Below are 27,707 nucleotides of genomic sequence, written 5' to 3'. Positions count from 1 at the left end.
CTCCTGGCTCAGCGGGGAGCCTGCTTCTTCTGCCTCTGCCTCTCTCCCTGCTCATGCTCTCTCTCTGTATCTCTGTGTCTCAAATGAATAAATAAAATCTTTTAAATAAATAAATAAATAAATAAATAATAAAAAGAGCACTCTGGAGACTATAAAGACAGTAATCTGTATCTGACCCAAGTGGAGACAGGGAGACCAAGGTGGAGGCTGGTTTTGGCCCAGGTGAGAGAGGATGGTGGCATTGCCTGAAGCAGAAGTCCCAAAGGAGGAGAGACGCGGACAGATGCAGGTTGTACCTGAAGCCTGGGCTGCCGGGCTGGGGGGTGCCTGTCTGTCTGGGGGGGTGCCTGTCTGTCTGGGGGGGGGGTGCCTGGCTGGGGGGGTGCTTGGCTTCGGGTGTCTGGCTGTGAGGTGTTACGGGCAGTAAGGAACCAAGGATCACTCCAACTTTTCAACCTGGAATATCAGATTTATGATGGTTCCATCATTCCATATCATTCCACTGAGATCAGGAAGCCTAGCAAAAAAGGTCTGAAGTTGGTGAGGAGGTCTCTTTCAGCTGTGGCGTCGTTAATAAGCCCAGCAGACATGCAAGAGGGGTGTGGTAGAAGAGTCTAGAGCTCAGAGGCTAGAGTAGAAACTTGAGAGTCTTCGGCACACAGATTCTGCTTAAAGCCGTGTGGACTGCATGAGACCACCTACGAAAAGGCAGAAGCACTGGGCAGGAAGGGGGAAAAGCCAAGAAGGGTAAGAAAATGAACAGCCTGAGATGCAGGGATCCATGGCTCGGAGCCAAGGAAAGAAAGTGACCAAAAAAGGAGAGGCCATCGCCTGTGTTTGGTGAGAACTGATCTTTGGATCTGGCTGTGACATTGACAGGTGAGACCTCTCTGGAGGGACCAGGACAACAGCCTGACCCGAGAAGATGTGAAGAGGGAATGAGCGTGGAAATAGCTACATTTTGCTATTAAGTTGTACAAGAGAAGGGCTGGTGGCTGGAGGGGTACATATAGCACCAGGTTGTTTATGAGATTTTAGGTTTGTTTGGTTTTGTAGGATAGAAAAATATACAAGCACATCTGTCCCTCCAATGAGAACAATCCAGCAGAGAGAACACGGATGTCCCCCGAGGATGCACAGTTGCACTCGGCCCACGACAGCACTGAGCCCCTGCTGGTTATGGGGGGGGGGGGGGGGCTAGCACTAACTTGGGCCTGATTGTTTTTTAAAGATTTTACTTATATATTTGAGAGAGAGAGAGAGCACACAAGCACGAGCGGGGGCCGGGGGGAGGAGCAGAGGGAGAGGGAGAAGCAGACCCCCGCTGAGCAGGCAGCCTGATGCAGGGACAGATCCCAGGACCCTGAGATCATGACCTGAGCCAAAGTTGGATGCTTAACCAACTGAGCCACCCAGGCGCCCCTATGCAGGAGCCATGAGAGGCTACTGAGAACACATCCTCTCACCCAGAGACGGAACTCCCCATGTCCATTCGAGACCCACGATCATCTAAGATCTCTAGGTAGACCATTTGGGAAAAAAATAAAGCACTGTCCATACCAAATACCAGTCCCAAATGAATTAAAACAACAACAAAATACAATGTGTTTCTTCATGCTTTTTACCAACACACACACAATCTTTTTCAAGGATATTCATCCATCCACATTTTAATTCACACACAAAAATGGGCAACTTAACCATTCATTTCCTAACTGTATTCATAAGGAGTCCTGTACTGAAATCCTTGAAGATCGGCGGGTTTCAAGTGCATCTGAAATATGTTGAATTTATTTAAAAAAATACAACGTTCTTAGAAAAAGAGCTGCATAAAATGATTTGTCTGTAAGAAGCTCTGTCCCTTTACTGTGCAACCACAGTCACACAAAAATTGTCTGTTACCACCCCCTTTGTGCTTCAAGTAGATCCTTAGTGATGCTCTGCTATCTACATTTTTCTAGCCACGTCCACAAGTAGGATTGGGGCAACCAGACACTGAATCTGTCACTATTCCCAGAGTTTGGCTCTTCTCTAGCTGTGCTTAATGATTTCACACAATATACGTGATCCGAATTTTTCCATTTAAAACCCGTAACTATACCTTCAGCTCTTTAGTAAGTCTGCTGTTTCATCCTCTATGAAATAAACAGATGTTTCTGTGCCATTCACAATGTGTGCTACAGGAAATACAGACTACTAGACTAGAAACTCCCAAAATTCTTTATAATTCTAACTCCCAGTGGACACACTGAGTCTATTCTATAGCAGCTTGTGCACCTGATCATCCACTAACTGTATAAACAGCAAAATGTTCTGAATTTTGCTGTCTTGTATGTCCATTCACACTTTTAAAAAATTTTTATATTGACATCTCCATATTTGTCGTCCTCTCTTAGACTAAATGCTGCCAGCCTATAATTTCACTCTAGGGATATGAATCTCTTAAAAATCACACAAAAATAGGGGCGCCTGGGTGGCTCAGTCAGTTAAGCGGCTGCCTTTGGCTCAGGCTGTAATCCCAGGGTCCTGGGACTGAGCCCCACATCAGGCTCCTTGCTCAGAGGGGAGCCTGCTTCTCCCCTGCCTGACACTCCCCCTGCTTGTGCTCTCTCCCTCTCTGTCTCTGTCAAATAAATAAAATCTTTTAAAAAATTAAAAAAAAATCACACAAAAATAAATCTGAATCTATTTGCATGAAAGCCTTCCAGATATTTATGAACATCTGCCTTACCCTCCACTCCATATTTATTTTCCTAGTGCATTAGTCAGGGGTTTCTGGAGAAATAGAATGAATACGATATATATAGATAGATATAGAGAGAGAGATAGAGATTAGATATAGACCTATATCTATATATATATAGATCTGTATCTTTGTGTCTATAAATATCTTTACATATATATCTCTATACCTATAGATATAGATGCATATATAAAGACCCAGGAATGAGCCAATGTTGCAGTTCAAGTCTGAAGGTCATCTGCAACAAAGTTCCTCTTGCTCAGGGGTGATGAGTCTTCTGTTCTAGCCAGGCCTTCAACTGATTAGACAAGGCCCACCCACATTATAAATTGTAAGCTGCTTTACTGAAAGCCCATTAATTTAAATCTGGATTTAATGACACTAGTCATTCAAAACAACCCTCACAGAAACAGCCAGAATAACATTTGACCAAATACCTGGGTATCATAGCCCAGTCATGCAGACACACAGAATTCACCACCACACCTAGGTTAAACATCATTTATTTTCAAATTTTCTTTGCCAACACAATTTCTTGTGCTTCATGACTAGGATGCCTCTCTTCTGGATATGTGCCTATTTGTCTGTTCCTCTTTACATGAGAGCCCAGAACTAAAGTTCTGGCTGTGATCTGATCAACACAGAAGGCATCAGAATGCTGGGTTCTTAAGTATTAGCTTTTGTCATAGCTAATGAGATTTGATACTAATTAAAGAAAAGCCTACAGTATTTTTCTTCTACCTTGATAGGGATTTCTTAATACAGGTTAGGTCTGAGTGCCCTTTAGTGCTCCCAAAATACATCCCACTTATACACAAAAATGCATGTATTACCCTTCTTTTCATCTTCTTAGTTTGTTACCAATTTTATGAATTAAGTTCTGCCACCCAAGCTTCACTATTGCTTTTCTTTCTATTCTTTCACTATTATTAGCTTTTCTAAGCTCTTCAGTATCTGGTCCCAGGACCAAATCACCAGTCAGTCTCCACTTTCCAGAGCTGACCCTGCTCCCTCGTTGCCCCTCTCGGCTGTTCCCTGTTCTCCTTGATTCCTGAGCCCTCGTGGGCACATCTGTACATGGAGTCCAGCGAGTCCTGGTCTTACACTGCTCTCCCAAGACCCACAGACAACACATACCCAAGCTCCACTTAAATCTCATTTAAATGTCTCGCTCTGTAAACTCCTTCCTGTCAAAGCAAATTGCCAATACAGAGTGATTTAGTCCCCTTTAAGCAGTATTCTTGATTGTGACATTTTCATTTTGCCTCAGATCAACAATTTAGGAGAATCATCTTTTTCATCTATCAGAACTAATACTGTAGATATTAGCTTCAAAACCTCTTATTTGTGCCATCATCCAGTATTGGACGTCTATGCTCTAACACTGACAATCTCAATCTACTTTTTTTTTTTGCAGAATGTATCAGACTCGTAATTAAATAATTCATTACATAATCAGTTGTACACCCTTTCTGCCACTGGAACGGAAACCCCAAGAGGGAAAGGATTGTATTTTGTTCACCCAGGGGTCCCCCTGTTGGCCACAACGCCTGCACAGGAGACACTGGACGGATTGTGAGCATATGCCCCTTATTCCCTCGGCCACTGAAGCAATGATTCGGGTGAGTGAGAGTCAAAACCTCACCGTCACTCTCACCAGCCCCCCGCCCACCCACCCAGTCCGACTGCTACACCCACCAAGCCTTGTAATGAAATCACTGTCCCTGGAGGTGAGGTCCATGCCCTCCCCTGGCCCAGGTCTCCACTCAGGAGGGCACCAGGAACACACAAACTACCCCAAGGGTAAGAGCTGAAAAAAGCTGGAGAAGAACCAGGGTCCAAGAATAACCTCGATGTGGTTCTCCGCTTAGCAAAATATCTGCCCCTCTGCTTCTTCACACAGGCAGCCCGGAACACAGGGAACCCAGATACAGCCCTGGACAACTTCTGTAAAGGGCAGAAAGCCCCGCTAACCATAGTGCTCTCCCAGCCAAGTAGCCGGAGCACAGCTGGGGAGACTTTAAAGTACTGGACGCCACAACAGTCACACAACAGTCACACAAACCCTTAACTGTGCAACCTACCTGAACGAATAAATAGCCAAACGATGTGGTGAGAGGCTGAGACGATAAAGTGGAAAGGAAAGGTCGGAGTACAGCCAACAGAACTGAATTATTAGGTAAGCTTCCAAATGCCTTTCATGTGGCCTCAGACCGGCACTAATATTTCACTGAATGATTCCTTTTATATATATATTGAGAGGTGTCCCCTTTACCTGGGAAGCCTGAAGCTCAGCCCTTTCTCTTCAGATGACAGAGGTAGCTGCACACATCTGAGCCGGATGCTAACTGGCTTTCCCCCTCCTACCCCAGTGACCGGGGCAGCCTTCCGCTTGAACTTCTTTGAGCCTCATTTGATCAGCGGAGGTAATATCGCCTCCATCCTGGGCTGGGATGGGAGTTCAGTGAGATGCAGCAGGCAGAGTGCCTACCTGATGGCTTGCCGCGTGCTAAGCTCTTGGAAGTGATGCTGGCGGAATGACAGGGTGCTGGGCCCAATCACTTCCTTGCCCCCAGCCCCCAGCCAGCCTGCGCCTCTCCCTCCCACTCGGTGCGGGACCCCAGTGCCTCCAGACCCCAGGCGGGTTATTCCACTGAGTGTGCCTCTCGCTCTTGAATTCTTGGAAGAAGCAATGGTTCCATCAAGCACTGGTGTCCTTGGCAGTCTCCTGATCCTCAATTTTGCCTAAATCGTGTTGACATCTCAAGTGCTCAGCCTCCGGGAGCCTGGGACAGGTTCCAGTCCCTCTCAGTGAGTTTCTGCGGCTTTGCGGGCTGCTGTACGGGTTACTCATTTCAAGGTTCTGGCTTTAAGGACAAATACGAATTAAAAATAAGAGGCTTGTTTCTCCCAGTTGAAAGGACAGTTGACCCTTGAACAACAGGGGTGAGGGGCCCTGGCTTGCTGCCCCGTGCAGCCGAAGCTCTGTGTAGAAGTTTTGACTCTCCGAAGACCTAACCCCTAACAGCCTACTGCTGACCAGGAGCCTCACCGAGAGCAGGAACAGTTAGATCAACACGTACTTTGTACGTTATGTGTATTGTATATTGTATTCTTACGATAAAGAAAGCGAGAGAAAGGTTATAAAGAAAATCATAAGGAAGAGAAAATCCATCTACAGTACTGCACTATATTTAGAGAAAAGACTCTGCGTGTAAGTGGGCCGTACAGCTCAAACCTGCGTTGTTGGAGGGTCAACTCTAAGGGAAAGCCTTGCCTCCCCTCCTTTTTCTTTCAGGATTCACCTGAGAAAATGTGTCCTTGGAGGCGCTTTTTCCTCTCTCTGAAATGTATCCTTTTGAGGACTAGATAGGCCTTTTGTTGCTTAACGACCCAGGACCCTCTTCCCAAAGAACCTGGGTGCCAACGTTTTGAAATGCAAACATCAAGGGAGAGCACTCCCCGCCTCCCAGTTCCTGCAGGAGGGCAGGCACCTAATGTTAATTGCCGGAAGGCTCCCTCCGTTGTGCAGACCTACCTCCTGCGCAGACAGGAGGCTACTTTTCCTCTAGATACGGCCACCAAGCTGACACAAACGGTCACCCCGGTGACCAGGGGAGGCCAGCATGAACCGCGTGTGACATGGTGCCGTGAAGGCCTCTGACTTGAGGACTGGTTACCTTTTATCAGGAAACCCGTGACACACAGGGAGTCTCTGCTGGGCCGTGAGAGCGGTGAGGTTTCTCCTTTGCAATTTCTTAGACAGCCTGTGATATGCATTACACTCTGGTCTGATGCTTTGTTCAAGTAATAAAAGTGGTTTCTTTCTCTACTACTTTTGTGGGTTGGGAGAATCTGTTTTTGATTGTATTTCCCCAACACATCCCACGTGGGAACTTCCAGAAGTCACCAGAATGGCATCCTTGCTAGGACTACTCTGTAGAAGTTCCACGCGCCTCTCCTTGTTTGTGGGTATTGTTGAGGCACTCAAGGCAGAAAGGAGGGAAGAGCTGGAGGTTGAAGTAGTCAGAAAAGCTTCTACAATAAGATGCACTTGTGCCAAGACCCTGTGGCGACCTGAACTAACCTCAGTAAAGCTATCCGCACACAGCCTGAATCTTTGCTCTTCAAAGCATTGCAGGAGAATTCCTAGAGGCCAGGACCAAAACACAGGGGTGTGTCTTCTGTTGACTGGTCTAAAAGCATAACCTAGCTGAACAATGCCGTTCCTGGGGTCCTTCCAGCTGGTCCTGGCACAAGTGTAGCATGATCTCATCCAGAGGATGGTTCTTCATTACCATCCCCTGGCCTATCCTTGTGATAGCCCTTCCTCACATGCTGTGGTAGCCCTTTCCTCACATCCTGTGGTAGCCCTTTCCTCACATCCTGTGGTAGCCCTTTCCTCACATCCTGTGGTAGCCCTTTCCTCACATGCTGTGGTAGCCCTTTCCTCACATCCTGTGGTAGCCCTTTCCTCACATGCTGTGGTAGCCCTTTCCTCACATCCTGTGGTAGCCCTTTCCTCACACCCCGTGATAGCCCTTTCCTCACACCCCGTGACAGCCCTTTCCTCACACCCCGTGATAGCCCTTTCCTCACATCCTGTGGTAGCCCTTTCCTCACATCCCGTGGTAGCCCTTTCCTCACATCCCGTGATAGCCCTTTCCTCACCTTCCTGAGATAGCCCTTTCCTCACATGCTGTGATAGCCCTTTCCTCACCTTCCTGTGATAGCCTTTTCCTCACACCCCATGATAGCCCTTTCCTTACATCCTGTGGTAGCCCCTTCCTCACATCCTGTGATAGCTCTTTCCTTACCTTGCTGTGGTAACCTTTTCTTCCCACTCGGTGATAGCCCTTTCCTCACATCCTGTGACAGCCCTTTCCTCACCTTCGTGAGATAGCCCTTTCCTCACATCCTGTGATAGCCCTTTCCTCACACCCCGTGATAGCCCTTTCCTCACACCCCGTGACAGCCCTTTCCTCACATCCTGTGATAGCTCTTTCCTTACCTTGCTGTGGTAACCTTTTCTTCCCACTCGGTGATAGCCTTTTCCTCACACCCCATGATAGCCCTTTCCTCACATCCTGTGGTAGCCCTTTCCTCACATCCTGTGGTAGCCCTTTCCTCACACCCCGTGATAGCCCTTTCCTCACACCCCGTGATAGCCCTTTCCTCACATCCCGTGATAGCCCTTTCCTCACATCCCGTGATAGCCCTTTCCTCACACCCCATGATGGCCCTTTGCCCACGTCCCGTGATAGCCCTTTCCTCGCCTTTCCTTTATGAAGGACAATTTCCCATCCCAACTCTACTGCAGTGACCATTCATCTCCGATTCGGTAGCTCCCCCATGACTGTGATCGGAGGAAAGAGGGTTTTCAGCCTTTGTCCGCAGAGACCTCTATAATACAGTAGACTGGCTTTGCAGCTCTTCTTCATCCCTTATATTCAAACTGAATCCATTGTCAAGGAACTAATCTCCATGAGAAATTCCACATCTCATGTATTTGCAGGGTGGTCCTGAAACATTTCTAAGCACTTTAATATTTTGGATCACACAGAAGCTTTGGGGAATGCATTAACTGTCATTAGCATTGTTAATGTAACAGGAAAATTTTTAAATTTGCATAAGAGCATTTTAACATTATCTCCTTTATATGTACTCAAGAAGAAGGGGAAAAAAGCCTTTGTAGTAGGCTTTACAATAGTCTTATCTGCAGTAATTAACATTTCCTAGATGTCTGGAAAAAATGAATCACTTAAAGTAATCATAGCTAAAAATAAACTTTAGAACAAAGTGGGAAAATACCCAATTTTTCTTTAATAACAAAAGTCGAAAATGAAAGCCATCTCTTTCACCCTGATTCCTCCCATGTGGGCACTCAGTCGTGAGTCAAAATTTAGAATGAAACTAGAAAGGAAAATTATCTGTGGTCATAACTCACAGACCTGCTTGCTCCCAAAAAGGAAGCCATAGATGAGGCCGAGAAGAAAAGATAAGACGTGATCAGTGGTGTGACGACAAACACAAATTAAGTTTCCCCACGGGACACAAGGGAAGAGACACTCTTTTCCTTTTCCTTCAGAATTTCATTCTGTCCTTTTCAAATTTTGTTTGCATGTAAATCTCTTTAATGGCTCAATAAGCCTCTGGACAGTCTCTCAACTCAGAGATGCTTCCTCAAGGACCCAGGAGCCACGTCCCTGAAAAGTAATCATGGAGAAAGAGAAGCCCCACCTCCCAGTTTCCTGAGGAGAGATGGGCCTGACTTGTGCCCAGCCTCCCCGCTGCAAACCTGATCTGACAGAGGCGAGATTCCTGTCTTCGCAGTACAGTCGAACGTTTATTCAATAATAAAACTAATTTCTTTCTCTTCTGACTCTGCGGTGAGCTTTTCTGCGTCGGGAGGAGAGTTTGTTTTTAATTGTATTTCCCCACCAGGGGCTTTGACAGACAACAGGCTGTGCTCGCAGTGAGGAAGGTTTTCCAAGGCCTGCTTAGCGTCGCTGCTCTGAGCACGGTCCGCAGGCCAGAGCCCGTAGGCCAACGGCTGGTCACCGGTTCTCTCAGAGATAAGTACAGAAATTGAGAGGATGCCATTGAGAAAAGTTTACAGCAATTTTAAGAGAGTAATTTTACATGCTTTGATCCAGTAGTACAAGATTTGGGTTTGTATTTTGTCTCCTTTTTTTTTTTTAATTTTTTTCATTCTTACTGCGTTTTGTAAAGGTACTGATCCATGATGGAGTGGAAATTTCAAAACAGAAACAAAACAAATGTCCCTTCCCCAGACAGCCTGAGAACTGGCAGGTTTCAAATTAAAGGTAAGCACGGGCCAGAATCCCTGGCTACAGTCGGATGCAGGGCCCCGGCCTCCAAGTTCCCAGTCTGGTAGGTGCGGGTGGACCCAGGAGTGTGCACAGCCCCCATAGGATGTGCTGTTGCCGACCCCGCCAGCCCAGGCACCACACTCTGAGACCCACTCTGCAGAAAGTATGTCAGAGGGGTCACCCCCCGACCACCACAGTGACGGGACCATGATGTGTATGGTCAGAGTTCCCTTAGTTGTCCTGAACATGTTACCACACCCAGCAGGGACCCTACATCAGTTTCCCTCAACATGACGTCTTAGTTTTACCTGCGCTGGACCTGGTGTAAACCACACCACGTGTATGTCTTCAGGCCTGGTTTCTTGTATTCACTTCGGCAGTGTGTTTGAGAAAGTCCCTGGGTCTTTGAGCATGGTGTCCCTCCTCCCCGCCACTGTCTGGTACCTCATTGTACAAACACACTGACGTCGTCACGCGTCCTACTGTCGGTGGGAACTTGACCGGCCTTCAGTCGGAAGCCCTAAACATCCCAGTACATATCTCTCGGTGCACATCTACAAGATTTCTTGTGGGCATATACCCAGCGGTGCGATCCCAGGGCCACAGGGCAGGTACATCATCAGTGTTAGCAGCTACACTTTTACTGCCCCTCCCCACCCCCGACCTGTGCATAGGGTTCTCCCTGTTTCACATCTTTGCCAAAATTCAGTGTTACAAACCTCTAAAAGATGTTAGACTTTTCATGCAGTGTTTTCTCGCTGTGATTTTAATTTGCCTTCCCCTGGTTACGCTAACACAGCTGAGGAGCTCGGTGGGTTTTTATAAAACTCCCCAGGCCCGGAGAAGTGCTGCTCCGCAGGGGGAGATTCCTGCTGGGCTGAGGCTGCAGCAAGGATGGGCTGCTCTCCCCTCCTCTTGGAGCTCTTAGGAAAGCCGCTGTTTCTGCAGGTGGCTGGATCCCGGCTGCCCTGTGGCTTGGGTGGTGATCAGAAGGGTAGGTGGCTTTCATTTCCTGATGTTGCCGTGAAGGGACAGGTTCCATTTCCCTCCCGCACAAGAAGGTCCTAGGACACGTAACCTTTTGTCAGGCTGTTCTATTTTTCTCAAGGGATCAAGAGGTCAATTATAAGTAGTTGGAGTTTCTTGCTTCTAGGTTGAACTACTCCAGAAAGAGAGAGACCGTAGAGGATGACATCTTCCAGCAGCTAGACAGACGCAACACTTGCTTCACGAAAGGCTCACTGTTGTCGTAAAGTTTTGCAAGAAATGCTCCCATCTTTTCTGTCAGCAAATCTGAGCCGGTCATGAGCGTGCTGGCTTTCCATCAGTATGCCTCAGCCTTCCCTCTCTGGAGATTTTCATGAAAGATCACGCTTCACTCTGAAAAGTCTGCGTGTGTTGAATACACTCCGGATTTACTCATAGCTCTGCAAGTTAATCTCTAACCTCTGCTTATGGCGTCCTTACTTACACAGGAGACGACAAATAACAATAAAATAGGAAGAAACGTGTGGAAGCTGAGAAATTGAAAAAAAAACAGCAACGGCTGGATAAAAAGAAGGTCTCTGATCAAGCTTTTAAGTGAATTGAAGGAAACAGAGATATTTTTCCTGGAAAAGACACCACGAGGGACCACAGACAGCTGTGTGAACTTCTCAGAAAGCTTGGGCTGTCGTGTGAGGCAGGGCTTGACTTACTTTACGTAGTTCGAAGGCTTAGTGCTAGGACCACAGGAAGTCACATGAAGGCAGGTTTCTTGGGACCATAAGAAACACCGTTCAAACACTTAGGACCTATCCACAAAGGCAGAAGATGTTTCCAGTCCCTGGCTGTGGCCCAGAAAGGGCTGGAAATCCTACAAAGCAGTGATTGAGAGGAGACGGTATTCTCCATGATCTCCAGACCCTCTTCCATCTTTCCGGCTCTATGTCTCTTTCCATTTATGGTGGGGAAGAAGGTTTCTGAAGGAAAATGTACTGAAGAAGTGAAGAACCTGGCCCAGAGCGGTCAGCAGCTGAGCCCTCCTGCTGAGTAATCTTGCCATGTCTTGGGTCTTTCAACCACGAAACAGAAATATTTGTTCTGCTAGCACAATGGGTTGTTCTAACATAATAAAATAGAGTACGTGAAATTACTTTATAATCTCTGAGGGTGCTTTACAAACTGTTACCAGTTAGTTTTGAAATCAAAGGGTAGGATTTTAAAAACATGTACAATTTAGAGTCCTAGAAAGAAGAATAGCAAAAAAAAAAAAAAAATCCTCTTATAAAAAGTTTGTTCAGGATGTGATTTGGTCTAATAAACAGAAATTTCTGGGAAACTAGTATTTAACCAGAAAAATCTTTGGTTTTGTTATAAATAATTATAGTTTTTATAAAATGTGTTCTTTGTGTGTGTGCATGCCTGAGCATGGAGAATCTAGTCTATAACTGAATGCTTTTTGTAAAAATGAGAGATTTTCAGCTTGAAGTTCACTAATTCTCATTTCCCAAAAATACTGAATAAGAAGGTACAGAAAATTGAGCTGAATGTGCCCAGAGTCAAGGATGGACCCTAAAAAATCCATGTTAGATTCAAGTGCTATAATCATAAGCAATTGTTGGTCTCATTGACCCAAGTTCATAGTTGGGTTCCCATTAGTAGAGGTTTTAGAACATGTTGTTACATAACCAAAATCATAAAATGAGGGGCATCAGTCTAGTAGACTGGGCAAAAAGGGACAGAAAGGAAAATCTTACTTTTATCTTAAACTTTTTATTTAAATTCAATTTAGCTAACACATAGTGTATTCTTAGTTTCAGGGGTAGAATTTAGTGATTCATGCATGTAACACCCAGTGCTCATCACATCACGTGCCCTCCTTAATGCCCATCCCCCAGTTACCCCATCCCGCCTCCAGCAACCCTCAGTTTGTTCCCTAGAGTTAAGAATCTATTCTGGTTTGCCTCCCTCTCTGTGAAAATCTTACTTTTCAAATGCCATGATCATGAAGCAAATGTGATCAGTTTTTCTCCCGCGGCAAGACCCGATCCCACCCCACCCCCGCTGGTGCCCTGCCAACCAGGTCTGGTGGCCGGCCTGGCTCATCAGCAATTCTGTTTCTATTTTCACAGATGAATAACACCAAACTGGAAACCAGAACATCCTTGGCACCACTGTTCTATTACGGGGTGGTTATGCTCTCTTAATAGCTGAGAAGTCCAGCAATCAAAGTGACTGTGTCCACGGTGGATTTCACCCATCCCATCCGCAGGTCTGCCTTAGGGTGCTGCGACCACTTTACATCTGAGAAGTGTGCAGGGCACGCATGCGTGTGCATGGGTATACACGCATGCACGCACACACACAGTTCTGCCTGAGTGATCGAGGCTTGCAGATTACTGCTCTGGGTTTTGTGACTTATTGGTACAAATCTATGCCATCTATTTTCTTTGTCTATAAACGAGTGACACACTGCAAGAGTGACGGGGTGAGCTGAGGTGGAAGACGCCAGAAAAGTCAGGGCTGAAGAGATTACAATGCCAACAAAATATCTGTTCTGGCGTGGACGGTTACTTCTCAAGCACGTCCTCAGGTCAGTGTGGCGGACACAAGGCTACCCTGGCTGGGGAGAGGGAGTAGAAAGAGACTTGAGGAAGAATCAATCTCTTCCAATTCCCTGATCTTACACTGGAAGACAGAGAGGTCCAGGGAGCTGCCTGCAGATGCCACTTAGAGAGCTCATGGAAAATTCTAGAATTCCACCTGCTAGTCCAGGAGCTATGTTCTCTCTTTTACTCTTCTTGTTCTACTTGCTCAGTTTGGTTTGAAATCCATCTCCCAGGTGGATCACAGACAAATCCTTGAGTATCTTGCCGTGAAAAGGACTGTTATCTCTGCGTGTGAAAGAAAAGGGAGTTCCTTCCAGCATTCTTCTTCCGCCCCGCCCCCCAGATGAGAGATGCAAAACAAAGACAAAGCGCGTTCCCTCAGCTTCTCCTCTGGTGACTGACTACTCTTTTCTTCTCCCTCCCCGTCTTCGCATCCTAGGGTCTGCACCTGTCTTCCCATTCATTTGGCTTCCTCTGTGACCCAAGAAACCAGACTTGATTGCCTTTCCATGAACCAAAATGGCTTCTTATAAATGGTAGCATTCGTGCCTTAGGTGTTGATGACATTCTTTATTTTCAATACTTCTTATCTAGTCCAGTGGCTCTCCCTCTTGGCCACACCAAACCATTAAAAGTATCAACGCTCAAGGTGCTACGCACATCAGACGATTCTGTGAGCATGTGTGTACGTGTGCGTGGGGGGTGTGGAAAGCCCAAAGCTACCCGTCAGTAGTTACTAGAGTTCCTCTGGTGACTTAAATGTGCAGCAAGGTTGAGAACCCCTGTCTTCAAACAACCATCCTCAACTCCGCCTGCCCAAGGGACTGCCTGATGCCCTTGGATTTGTCGAAACCTCCCCAAGGATTGTAGCATCCAGCCAAAGCTAAGAGCTATGGACCCAGATGGATTTTCAGACCTTCCACCTCTTGAATGGACCGCCTTTCCCATCCTCAGGGGAAGCCACAGAGTAAAGGGAATTCTGACCGGTTTTGTCCACCTCTGTACTCTCAGCTCAGGATGTACGTGTCCTACAAAGTCTGGGACATGCTCTCTCTTGAGTTCTAAAATATGGTCCTATTAATCAAAGAAAATTGGCTTCTATAACCAAAAGATGTCACAAAATATCCCTCATCACTGCATTTAAAGTAATGAAAGGAAAAGAAAAAACAGGTGTGGAGTAAATTTATTTCCCTCCCCGCAAAGAGGACATTGAGTAGTTATTTAACTATGATGTTGTGATTTATAACAAATATATGCAGTTAACCCTTGAACAATATAGGGTTTAGGGGCTCTGGCCCCTGCACTGTCAACAATCTACATATGACCTTTGGCTCCCCAACAACTTAACTACTAAGAGCCTACTTTTGACCAGGAGCCTCACCGATAACATGATTAATTAATACGTATTTTGCATGTTATATGTATTATTTACCATATGCTTACAATGAAGTAAGCTAAAGAATACGTTATTAAGAAAATCGTAAGGAAGAGAAAATACATTTACAGCATTCTGCTTTGTTTATCGGAAAAAAATCCATGTATGAGTGGACCCGTGCAGCTCAAAGTCAAGTTGTTCAAGGGTCAATTGGAGTTGGTCTGCATCCAGGGTTCACAGTTCCCAAAACCCTTGGAATTTCCTGTGTAATAAGAGCAATGGGGAGCACCTCCTGTCCTTGGTGGCGGTGATCTCCTTAGAGCCATCAAGGGGAAACAGGTGTCTTGTTATTCATAACCATCCTCTTTCAACTACAATTGAGCTTCTGTTCCCAGTTTACCGCAAAGGATGCTAAAGGATACCAATGTCCAACCAGGCGAAGGGATACAGACAGCGAAGTCTGGCAGGGTCCCGCACAGGAGCTTTGGTCTTTAGGAAGTCCTGTAAGGATGGGGCTGGTTGCCAGGCAAGCCAACCTTGTGATAAGAGGGTTGGAACTTGCAGTCCCACCCCAACCTCTGAGCAGGGGAGAGGAGCTAGAGATGGAATCCATCGCCAATGACCAATGACTTAATGAGTCATCCCTATGTAACAGGGCCTTCCTAAAAACCCAAAGGCCAGGGTTTGGAGAACTTCCAGGATGGGGAACCAGAATGCAGCCAAGGTGGTGGCATCCCATACTCCATGGGGGGACAGAAGCTCCTGTGTTTGAGACCCTTCCAAACCTCAGCCTCTGTATCTCTTCACCTGGCTATTGATTCATTGCCTTTCACACCCTCTGTAATAAACCAGTGATCTAGTAAATAAGCTGGTGTCCTGAGTTCCATGAACCACCTTACCAAATTAATGGACCCTGAGGAGAGGGTCCTGGGAACCTCTGATTTCTGCCCAATCTGTCACAGGTACACAGAAGTACCTGAACTAATTAAGACTGGTGTCTGAAATGGCCGTCTTCTGGGACTGAGTCCTCAACCTGCGGGAGGCGATGCTCCCTCCAGCCAGCAGCCTTGGAACTGAGCTGGACGACAGGACATCCAGGGGGTGTGAGAGAATTGGTTGGTGGTGTTGTAAAAACCATATATGGTAACCCCTAAAGTGAGCATACACTTCCATTTTATTGTAGCTGTACGTGGAACGTACTGAATGCATGGAATTCTCTCTCATGTTAGCTGATGCACTAGAACTTGCAGGAGTTCTTAAAAGAAAAAAAAGTACGACGAAAATCAGAGACCTTTCTCACAAAAGCAGTCTGTGCCAGGTATAGAAATGAGCACCTCTCTGTGCATTTAGTACAAGCATCCTCTTGGGTCTCACGGCACACAGCAAGTGACCACAGACGAACAAGAGATGCTAACACTTAGAAATGCACCACTTCTTGGCAATAACAACACAGGGAGTTCAAAGTGCAAAAGATGAACAAGTTTTGAGTCATGTCATTAGCATGAGGACAGGGCACAGGAAAGAGAAATTACTGAGGTAGAGGAAAGGCCTGCTTAGCATAACTGCATGCCCCCATACCAAGTCCCAGGGCGCCATGAGGCAAGGACCTGCAAGGGGAAAGGAGGCCAACCCTGTGCACCCAAGTTTTACTCAAGGTATTTCCTAAGACACCCTGAGGTGACCACCCCTCTCTGGGTTTAGAAACTTCATCAACTCTGGGTATCTTTGATTGGCAGTTAACATGTGTGAGGTCTTCCCAATCCTGTAAATCCTCTAAGAGAGAGGGTCGTGAAATGGACTCTCGTTCTGCTCCTTCTACCTGCACAGGGGATTCATCAAGATTTCGAGAGGAGTCCAGTTACAGGGTTGACAATTTTATGAAGGGATGCCAAATGAACAGGGAGTAGAGAAATGTCAGCAAAGGTGCCCCGGCATTGGGATACAAGGTGCAAATTCTCAAAAACTTGTGACCTTGGAAGGAATTTTCAGAACCCATTTCAGGAAGGCAAATTCCCCCCAAAACACACACTACAATAATGCTCACAATTAGAACCAACACCACAGCCTTTATGTCACCAGGGTGCCAATCTATAGAAGGAAGCAGGCATGGTGTTTCCAATCGCCCTCAGACAGAGGGCAACCTTTGCATCACTAAAGGCTGTACCCTGGAAAATCATCTCACAAACGTGCATCGCTGTTCCCAACAAGCACTCAGCAATGGGGGTTTGTGTCCCACACGAATCCCTGTAATTTATCTAAAAACCTCAAAGAGTTTCCTCTGCTCACCTGGGCTTATCACAAGTAGGGCACCAATGTTGGAAAGTCATTCTGTTTAATCTAATCAATCAGTGAACTACTCAAATGGCCTGAAAGAAAGCTCTTACTTTAGATGGTTCTGACCCAGGGTTTTATTCAACATAGGAAGGGAAAGGCAAGATCGGAAAAGATACTCGGCTCATAATACCACAGATCTTTCCAATCAGTGACCAAAGCCCTAAATTCAGTACCAGTGACCACAGGAAAAACACCCACTTTCCCTATACAGGGAGTTAATTCCTAGGCTGCAACTTGCATTTAAAACCAAAACCAACCAACCATGAGATTCTCAAGTGTCCCTGTGGTTTGCAGACCCCTGATCCTCTGCATCCAGTTTCTCAACCTCCTCTGACACAAGTCTGGTCGCCAAGGACCTGCCTAACCCACCATCTACTTCAAGAGTCACCAACATACCAAGGAAGGGGGAGACTGTCCCACAGGGCACAGGGCACTCCCCAAGGCTTTCATTTTTAACCAACCTTTACTCAGTCCCTGCTGAGCAACTCAGTGTCTGGGAAGAGCTCATGTGGATGAAGTAGAGGAATTTAGCGTGAAGTAATATCCTTCTGATAATAAAATTTTCTATTAATCTTAGAACCTATCGCAAGAGGATATGCTTCTCCAAAAGAACGTTTGATTTAAACAGTGGTTAAGTAAGTACTATATCAACATATTAATAACAGGGAGGTTGGGCTGAAAAAACACGCAAATCACCCCGCCCCACAGATTTTCAAATGTAGATTTTGTGAAAATACAGTTAGTTTTAAACCTAAGTTTTGTTCTGGGAGAATGGGAAAATCTCGATCTCTTTCTCAGAGTATTAAATTGCAGATAGAAAGCGCCATGCTTAGTCTGGGATTTTTTTTTTTTTTACAATGTTAGAAATAAAATTTATGAAACAGATTCTTCCCATAAATCAAAACAGAAGTTACGAGCTCGTTCCACCTTTGTCATTCCTTTTCCTCATGTATGAAGCCCAAATGGGATTACGTAGTATGCCGATAAGTTTGCCTTCTCTTGATCATCTGTCCACAGGAATCAACTTCTAAAGCATTGTGTTAGGAACGAAGCCTTCAGGAAGATTTTAGGCAAGTCCCAGGTCGCGGCTGGTCACACCATGGTCATGGGAATGAGCAGAGGCTGGAGCCAACACCCCTTGACATGCCCTGCTGCCGGGCTGTGGCTGGATGTGGCTCGTCTCTGACCGTGTTGGCGATACCAAGTGTCTCCCTTTCAAACACTGAACCTCACGTGTGCATCCAGAGAGCCCGGGGAGCTGGGAACGGAACTGCAGCTTGTGTCCAGGCGTCCGCGTGCACATCCAGGCGCTGACCCCGCATACGCTAGAACTGCTCTCTCCATCACAGCCATATGCATAGCAACTCAGCTGCCAGCACGGAGCATGAATCACTCTGTCCTCATCCAGGACGTAAAATAGCACCTGAATGTCAATCAAGTTGCCAGGGAAAAGAGTTTGCCCGTCGCCCAATCCAAGACAGACTGTGCTGAGCAAGTCTTCCAAAGATGACTGATGAGGAACTAAGGATCACGAAGCCCCCAAACAACAATTTAAGTGAAAAACGAGCACTCGATTAAAGCTGTGTGGATTTAGTTGGAGCATGAAATTTCAAAAAAAGGGAACAAGCCAGACCGCAGACTAAGAATGACCAATGCAAGAATTGACAGAACACCGAAACCTTGACGAAGTCTGGACCTCATTTTCTCTGAGGCCAGTCATGAGCCTAAAACTCTGACAGGTTCCTGTAGAATTTGCTAGGCTCAGTGCAACTTGTTCTAATTCTACTTACGAACAGTAGACACTGAGGAGGCTACAGGCTACATCTTTATTCAGACTATGGGTGAAAAATTCCTTCCATCCTTCATTTTCTGAAGTAAACCCAGAGAGGGCGTAGTGGGAGGGAGCACTTCACAAGTTTTTTAGATGTAATATAAAGATGTTGCCATGTCCCAACATACCAGCTAAGTCATGAGGAGAAACACCTGTTTCACAACAGATTTAGGCAATGAATCAATAATGTGTCATTATATTACCAATAAAATTAATTCAAATTCTTTCTTTCTTCTGCCTCAGTCCTAAATGTGTAGGTTTTACTAGCACAGTATGGCATAATATAAAAGGGGAATTATGGGTGCAGGTGGGAATTTAATTGGAAAACATTACTCCATACACGTTTCTGCCCTGTTTTACAAAAAATTATGCTGAACAGCACAATGACTAAAAAGAGAGTGGGAAAATGAGGGAAACATATGTATTTACACAAACAAGCAATTAGGTCAGTCAGCCGCAGAACCCACAAACAGATGAAGTTCCTTGAATGAGGAGCTTATCTTTGGGGGATGGGGAGGGGGTCCTGCAAAATAATCCCCTGGATGCAGTTACTGAGCTCCCGGAGCTATCCTGAATGGAGTGGTACACACCTCAGGCCGGAAGTCAAGTTCAAGTTCGGAACAGTCTGATCTCCTTCCTCAGCCAGGCAACAGGTGTCTTGCTGTGGGTGTGGTTAAGCCAGCTGGATATTTGTTCAATTCGAATAAATTTTTCATTTCTTGTCTCTTTTTGTTTAAAGCAAGACCTCAAAATGGATCACCGACTGGATTATCCCAAACACACCTCCCGCCACTGGACCCCTCCTCCCACGACCTGGACCCAACCCACCTCACAAACAACTCTAGACCCCACGCCTGAAAGAATTCCTGCTTTTCCAGACGTACCCTCAAAAGTAACATGCCAGTCCCCATTTCATGGTCCCTCTCTCACAAAAAAACTACCCGAGAGTAATATAAAAATAGAGACCCTCCTCCTAATCATCCTACACCAACACTGAAAGGGTTAAAACATCACCCAAATAAATACGCACAGGCACACACACAATTTCCACAGAACAAGATGGCAACCTCCTCCTCCTCGCCAGGAGGTTCCAGCGCCTGACCCCCTCGGCCCCACTCCCGGAGCGCTGGGGACCGCGCAGCCGAAGCGCCGCAGGCGGGTCGCAGGGCGCAGGCGAGGGGGTGGCTCGCTGGGAGGTGGAACGCCAGGGTCCTTGAGTTAGCAAAGTTGTGCAGGCTAAGACAGCCCCTGGCCCTGCATCCCTGAGCCTCCCACCGCCCAGAGGGGGTCTCCGGGCGCAGGGAAATTCTCGGGGACGCCCGGCCGTTATCACGCTCGCTGGCTCCCTGGCAGTCAGCCCTTTGTGGGGAGCAGGGCCCCGCCGGAGGGGCGGCCGCGGAGGCAGCAGCCGGAGCAGAGCGAGCGGCGCCGCCCCGAGTGTGCCAAAGGCTCGCTAACCCCAACAGGTCTCGGGCTCCGGGGACTAGCAGCCCCGAGGCCGCGCGGGCGTCAGGGCCCTGGGCCCTCCCCTGGCCGCCGCGACCTCCCCTTTCCGCCTTGCCCCCAGGACCGCTCCCAGGGGTCCGCCTAGACCTCGGACCGCCGCGCGGCCGCCGCCCCTTCCTCGCCTCGCACACCCACCCCTGGCCCCAAGCCCCACGCCCGAAGGAGAGGGACGGCGACACCGCAAAGTTGCGATATGCAAACAGGCGCCTGCACCTCGGCACCCTGGCGGCCGCCGGTGGGCTCCGGTGGGAAGTGGGGGAGGCGCCGCCGCGCGCGGCCGCGGGTCGCGATCAGCCCGGCGGCTCGGGACTCGGGGGGACAGGAGCCCCCCCCACGAGCACCGCTCCTCCCGGCGGGCGCTCCCGACCCCGCACCTCGCCCCCCAGACTCACCATCACGTTGCCCTGCATTTTAGCGGTCTTAATCATCGCCTTTTCCTTCATCTCTCCCTAAGTCTGCAGCGACTTCTGGCCCCGGGAAGAGTAACTTAATCCATTGTCCCGGCGGTGAGGAGAGACTGCGCTGGCGATCGCTGGGTGGAGTTGGCTTGGAAGAACCCCAATTCTTCCAGGTCTTCGGTGTCCCCACCTCTGCCCGCCGATCGCCTCTCCCAGGCGGATCACAATAGCGAGCAACTCTTTTTGGCCACCGGGAGAGAGGCAGAAAAAGCTGGAGGGGAGGGCGTGAGGGTTGCCGCGCTTTCAACAAAAGCCCGGGGCCGGGGGCCGGGGGCCGGGGGCCAGGGCCCTGGAGGAGGGCCGGCTGCGAGCGGAGCTGTTGCGGGAGCGGGAGCGGGAGCGGGCGGGAGCGGGCGAGAGGGCTGGCTCCGACAGCGTGCGTGTCCGGCGGTCGCCGTCAGCGCTCCGCCAGCCACAGCGGCGCGGACCCGAGGGGCGCACGCGGGGACACCAGCGGCGCGGCCGACCCGGGGCTCCTCCCGCAGGCAGCGCGGGGCGCGCCGGTGGCCGCACTTGTCCCTAAGGGCGGGGGCCCCGGCGGGGCGGCGGCGACGCCAGGGCGGGCGGGCGCGTGTGTGTATGTGTGTGCGTGTATGTGTGTATGTGTGTGTGTGTGTGTGTGCGCGCGCGCGCGCGCGTTCGTACCGGGTGCTCTGCCAGGACTGGGCTGGACCCGGAAGCCTCGGGCGGCAGCAAGGTGACGCGAACCCACACTGTTTGGGTAGAGCCCGGAGCCCCTCCACCAACACTCCTCCTGGGGAGACGCCCCCTCCCCGCGGGGCCGTGTGTGTGCGCGCGTCGCCGGCACGCTGGGTTCTACAAACAGGCACTAAGGTGATTTCCGCGGGTGCAGCTGCCGCCTTCTGCCCAGCGTGAGCAGCGACCGGCTGCGACCACCTCCGGCTGCGCCCGCGGGAGGGAAGCAGCGGCAGGGCAGAGCCAGGCGCGCCGTGCCCGTCGGCCGCCAGTGTGGCGAAGCAGAGGGGGAAGTGGAGGGCAGGCCAGGGATGGCAGCTTATAAATAATGTTGTTGCGAGTTACTAGGGGACACACGTTGCGTCGCCATGGTTGCGCCCCGGGTCTGCATCCGAATCTGCCGCCGCGGCAGCTCTCTGGCACCGGACGCCTTGCTGGGCAGAAGCAGTTCCCTGCGCCGGCTGGCACGGACGCCCTCCGGCTGCACACCTGGCTTCCCAGGCTCCGCTTCCCTGCGGGCCTCCGCCCAGCCGCGGCCCCTCGGGCGTCTTTGTGTCTTCGCGTCTGATCCCATCGGCTTCCTACAGCCCAGCCTGGCGCCAATGGGTCTGCCTGGCCCGGGAGCCACTGGGGCGTTCGCCCGGGCCCAAACCCAGCTCCCATTCCTCCACCCCCAAGCGGCAGGTTGACCGGGTACCGCGCCCTGGATTCCGCGATCCCCACCCCTGAGCGCTTCTCGGATTAATCAATCACCTCCTCGGGTTCGCCCCCTGGACCACACACGGACGCGCGCTCCCGAGAGCGCGCACGCAGAGGGTGGTCAAATTCAAGTGCTGACCAAGCCAGGCCGCTGCCAAGAGCAGACACAGGATGTCTCCCCATGCCTCGGCATTCCTCTACGAGGAACCAGGGCGCTCCAAAAACCGGATTTGGAGCTGTCTCAAGGGATATGGGCGCATCAGGCTTGAACTCACGTGTGTGTGTGTGTGTGTGTGTGCGCGCGCGTGTGTGTGTGCGTGTGTGTGCGTGTGTGTGTGTGTCCGCGCGTCAGCGCGCGCGCGCCCTCGCCTGGGGGGCCGTGGCAACCGTGAGAGGCTGGGAGGGGTCTGAGAAGCTTTTCTTTTTCTTTTTTTTTTTTTTTGCATTCACAAAAAAATCGCATATAAGAAAGTAAGATGCCAGTTTTGAACCCACAGTGAAGCAGAAAATTCTGAGCAATTCCAACAGTAATTGTATGTAAATTACCCACAATGCCTTCAAGCATGCACTTATTAAACATATATAACGTATATAAATAAGCACACACAAGCATTGGTTTACACGTGAAACACTACCTGTTACTAATGATTTGGCTTAAGAATTAGGTGAAAGAAATAGGTGAACCAAAGCTGAATGCTTGAAAGGTAGCTTTTAAAGAATGTGGATTGGTATTTGCCAGGAAAGTAGAAGGCAGAAGAACATTCCTGCCTTTAGGTTTAAGAAGCGCTCACCTTCTGTGTTAGGATTCTTCATGACGACTTTTCTCCAGAAATAAACACCCACGCAGTCCTTCTGTGTCCTACTGAAGTTTACACTAAGCCCAGCCCACTGTGGACAAAAAATACCACCAACCTAAACTGGTTCGAAGCAACATGAAGTTGGCCTTCCTCTTCATGTGGGGCGGCATTCATTCATTTGGAACCTTCTTCCCCCTTTCCCAACAAGAACGGGCCGGCTGGGACTGTCCCGTGCACCCTGCCTTTCCCTATCCCCTCACCACACGACGGAGGGAGAGAAAATCAAGAGATTAGGACAAAAATATCTTTAACCTGCCATTGTTGTAACTTCCTGTAGATGGTCTCTGGAAACGGGAAGTGAAATAACACGGATTAAACTTTAAGTCAATAATAAATCTGTGAGCAGATTGAACGTCTTCCCCGAGCTCACCAGACTGTCAGCCAAAACCACCCGTGGGGGGCACCCGGGTCCCATCCGTGCGGGGCCTCGGCAGAGAGGCCCACCGAGATGACAGGCATAAAGGGGGAACGCTGTTCAGAATGAAAGAGCAAAGCAACTCTGAGTAACCGGCAGTGACTGTTCACTCTCTGCAACTCATCTGCCTTTAGCCGCTGACTTGTGGAAAGCCGGACAGATCGAGAAGGATCCCAAAGAAGGAAAGAAGAGTATAAGGGGAAAATGATTAAAATAGGAAGATTCTTCATCGTCTCACTAGTTTCAGATAATACTTTTATGAGAAAATTAGATGAAGGAATATTTGAAGATGGTCTTCCCATCAGAACCTCTCTCCCAACGTTGGCTCGTGGCTTTAGTTCATTTCCCGTTTCCTTTCCAGTCTACAAGAAGAGCATGTTTATCCCATTTTCGTCATCATACTTCTGTTAGGTTACAGTACATAGACCAGCCATGTTTCATAGTGCCCACATCCCATTCACCTTTGCTTACTGTTGATTTGTGGGTATCTATTTAACTGGCGGGCTCTCTCCAAACCTGCTTAGTGCGGCCACTGGGTTTGTCCATCTTACTGCTTCATTCTTAATCTATGTATTCTTTGCACTAGCAACTGCTTTGATTAAAGTAGCTTTAAGTTGAGACTTGGGCAAAATACTCAGTTTCACAATTGACATCAGTTAAGATTTACAACAGAAGAATAGATTCGCCATGTCATTTGATCAGTGTTCTTTTCTTGTTACTTCTTACAAGGGGTTTGATTTTACCCAGGTGAATTCTACCATCAGGAGACCCAACATGTGAAATCCCCAGCGTCTGAAAGTGGTGGCTTTATTAGTCTGGGCTCTCCAGAGAAACAGAACCAATGGGACGTGTACATGTATATATGTAAATCTATATTAAGGAACCGGCTCACATGAACTGACCCTTCCCAAGATCTGCAGTCAGCAAGCTGGAGGTCCAGGAGAATTAATGGTTTAAGTTCCAGTCCACAGGTCAACAGACTCAAGACTCAAGAAGGGCTGATGTTTCCATTTGGGTCCAAAGACAGGAAAAAACTGATGTCCCAGCTCAAAGCAGTCAGGAAAAAGGACTGCCCACTTAAGCTTTTTTGTTCTATTCAGGTCTTCAGCTGATTGGACGAGGCCCACCCACATCAAGGAAAACAATCTGAGTCTACTGATTCCAGTGATAATCTTATCCAGAAACACCCAGAATCATGTTTGACCGAATAACTGGGCACCTTGTGGCCCAATTGGACTTATAAAATTAACCAGCACAGTACATGGGAAAAGAGAGTGATTACTGTAATCACAAGCTAGTCTTTTAATCACAGATTAAGTCATTGCTTACGTTCATTAAAATATGCGCTTTCTTGGGGCACCTGGGTGGCTCAGTCGTTAAGCATCTGCCTTCGGCTCAGGTCAGGATCCCAGGGTCCTGGGCTCGAGTCCCGCTTCGGGCTCCCTGCTCCGCGGGGAGCCTGCTTCTCCCTCTCCCACTCCCCCTGCTTGTGTTCCCTCTCTCACTGTGTCTCTCTCTGTCAAATAAATAAATAAAATCTTTTAAAAAATTTTAAAAATGAGCTTTCTTACTGCATCAAAAATATCATTCATTCTATATAACTTGATTTACCCTTAAATTTTCAGGAAGGTATATTCTGGGAAAAAAAAAATGAGAGCTGTATTAATTTTACAAAATATATAGGTGTAACAGTGGATTCGAGAAAGCATTGGGGAATTAAACAAATTAACTGAAGATACGTAGCAACACTAATGATATACCAAGCACAGTGATTTTATTACAGGAAATAGTCCTTGTCCTCAAAACCTTCACAGTATCTGGCCAGAGACACCCAAATTAACAATATTGACAAAAACAATAGTAAGAATACAAATATGATACAAGAATATAACATGCAGGGCTTGCGGGATGTTTCGGCAAATATCAGAGAAAACTAAAACCAGAGGGGGCGGCTGAAATACATCTCAAAGGAGCCACATAAAGGTAGACAGCATGGACCTGGAGCCAAGGAAGGGAGAGCCAGCAAAAGAAGCGCATGAGTCGTTGAGAAGACTAACACATGGAAGCAAGGGTGGATGATGGGGGTGGCGGTGGAAAGACACTTTGAGACTGGCCATGAAGGCCATGTGAGCCACTGCTTACAGGAGAGGCAGCGCCGGGGCCCAGGCACTCAGGGGGAGAATAACACTGCCAGATCCACGATGAACCTCCTCTAATGTGCCTTACAAAGTGCAAGGCAATGCAGAAATCCTGCACATGGTTGGGGTAGGCACAGTAAGGGTGTGGACATTGTGGCAAGTCGTTTGAATGAGAGAAGTGTCATTCGTGGATCATCCACAGACAACTGGCAAGTCCAATGTCACCTCACCTCGCACCTGACCCATCTCCCCCCGGTCCTTCGCAACTGCGCATTGGCACATTACCAAGACACGGAAACTACATTTAGTATCAACTCAGTGATAATGTAACGTTAAAATTGCTATGACGGCCACTTAAACACTTACCTGGCTTACAGCTAGAATGGCACCTATAACTTATCACACATACCCATTTCTACGTCCGCCTCCCCGTCCCACATTCAGGGTATCTTATGTCATGCTTTTCTTTGCCCCCTCATGCTCTCAAACTGTGACTGATAAAGAGTAGTTGTCCACGAGGCGCCTGGGTGGCTCAGTCGGCTGAGCGTCTGACTCTTGATCTCGGCTCAGGTCATGATCTCAGGGTCATGAGATGGAGCCCCGCACTGAGCCCCATGCAACAGGCTCTACACTCAGAGGGCAGTCGGCTTCCCCTCTCCCTCTCCCTCTGCCCCTCCCCGCCATTTGTGCACTCTCTCTCTCCCTAAAATAAATAAATCTTATAAGAAAAAAAAGAGTAGGTGTTCAATACATGTTTCTGGAACAAATGAAACAAGGAATGAGGGGACATCTGTACCACTGTCTCTCTTCCACCGCACTCTCAACGAAGAACTGACATCGCACAATTTTTAAATAAAGCTCTTTTTTTAAACCTAGTTACATTGCTCTATTGATGGAAAAGATAACCAAGAAATCCCAAGTGTATACATAAACAACCCTCCAGATTTAATTAGAAGACCTTTATCTCTGGCAATGTTTCACTTTACCAAAATAGACCAAAAGTCAAGGAAATTATTTAAGTTAATCTCTACCTCTGGCCTTGCTTAAATCCACTGAAATCACAAACTTCTCAGGAAAAAAATAACTCTGACCCAATCCTTTTATACGAGATAGGCCATGGTGGACCTCTACGTCAGGTCATAGATTTATATGGAGCAAAACACAGAGTTCAGAGTCTCTTTTTTTCTCCTCACACTTGTCTCTGAACAATAATGCTTATGTTCTACTGCGTACCCCCACTGAAGACTGGAGGAACAGAGGATGGAGAACCTGCATTTAATATCCATGGTCATGACACACTTCCTCAACATTCTAGGTTACCCCCTCACCCTGCATTTCAACCACTCACCTAATAATGACTCCTTACTCAATTATACTTAAGACCTCTTGACCCATGCAGTATTTTGTTGCTATTAAATACCTTATGGAGGAAGGGTGAGAAGTTTTAAACTACTGATAGCTCTTTTATACATTAAGAATATCTGTATAAAAAAAGCTTTGTAGATGAGCAAATTATTGGAAAATAAAAGCAATAAAACGTACGAGAATCCTATTATCTTTAGGCAATGTGAAATTCCCTTATACAACATCTATTTTATGGAACCAGTAGAGCAGAATATATATTTTAGAATTCCTGTGGAATCTCTTATAGAGGAGAAATGGCCCAACACTTATGAACTAAAAGTAATGGACACGGAAAGTGTATTTAGGCAGTGAGGGATTTTAATTTACTTATAAGATTTTGCAGCCACTTATAAAGCTGGAAACACACAGATCTCTTGACTTCTACCAGGATTCTTTTCACTGAACCTGAGATTATACATGCCCCAAAAGAAATGAAAACCTAGTAAATCGACATCTGTTTCAGTAATCAAGGAAAGTCAATCCTACATGCTTTGGAGTTTCAAGTCCCACTGAGAATCTATGGCTGAAGCATATACACAACACACATTATTTCTTCCCTGCTAAAACTGCCAAAGGCATATATATTTAAAAATAAGTTTGACTGTTTTGTTTTTCATTTCATACCCAATAGAACTGCTATAATAGGGGCGCCTGGGTGGCTCAGATGGTTAAGCGTCTGCCTTTGGCTCAGGTCGTGATCCCAGGGTCCTGGGATGGAGCCCCACATCGGGCTCCCTGCTTGGCGGGGAACCTGCTTCTCCGTCTCCCTCTACTGTTCCCCCTGCTTGTGCTCTCTCGCTCTCTCTATCAAATAAATAAATAAAATCT

General features: G+C 47.8%; 1 protein-coding gene across 2 annotated transcripts in view; it reads right to left on the bottom strand.

Annotated features, from left to right (window-relative positions):
• Positions 1-27,707, bottom strand: part of DPP6 (dipeptidyl peptidase like 6) — a 956,302-nt gene that overhangs the window by 844,595 nt on the left and 84,000 nt on the right. The window contains exon 1 of one of the 2 annotated variants that reach the window (XM_027574864.2): positions 20,605-21,063. The exons of the other annotated variant lie outside the window; for it this stretch is intronic. Coding sequence (XP_027430665.1) covers positions 20,605-20,655 — 51 coding nt within the window. The 5' untranslated portion in view covers positions 20,656-21,063. Of the gene's footprint in view, positions 1-20,604; positions 21,064-27,707 lie in introns of those variants that run through there. 2 annotated transcript variants of the gene reach the window in all.

This window comes from Zalophus californianus, chromosome 12 (genome assembly GCF_009762305.2).
Source record: "Zalophus californianus isolate mZalCal1 chromosome 12, mZalCal1.pri.v2, whole genome shotgun sequence".
NCBI lineage: Eukaryota > Metazoa > Chordata > Mammalia > Carnivora > Otariidae > Zalophus > Zalophus californianus.
This window is presented reverse-complemented; position numbering and strand designations above follow the sequence as displayed.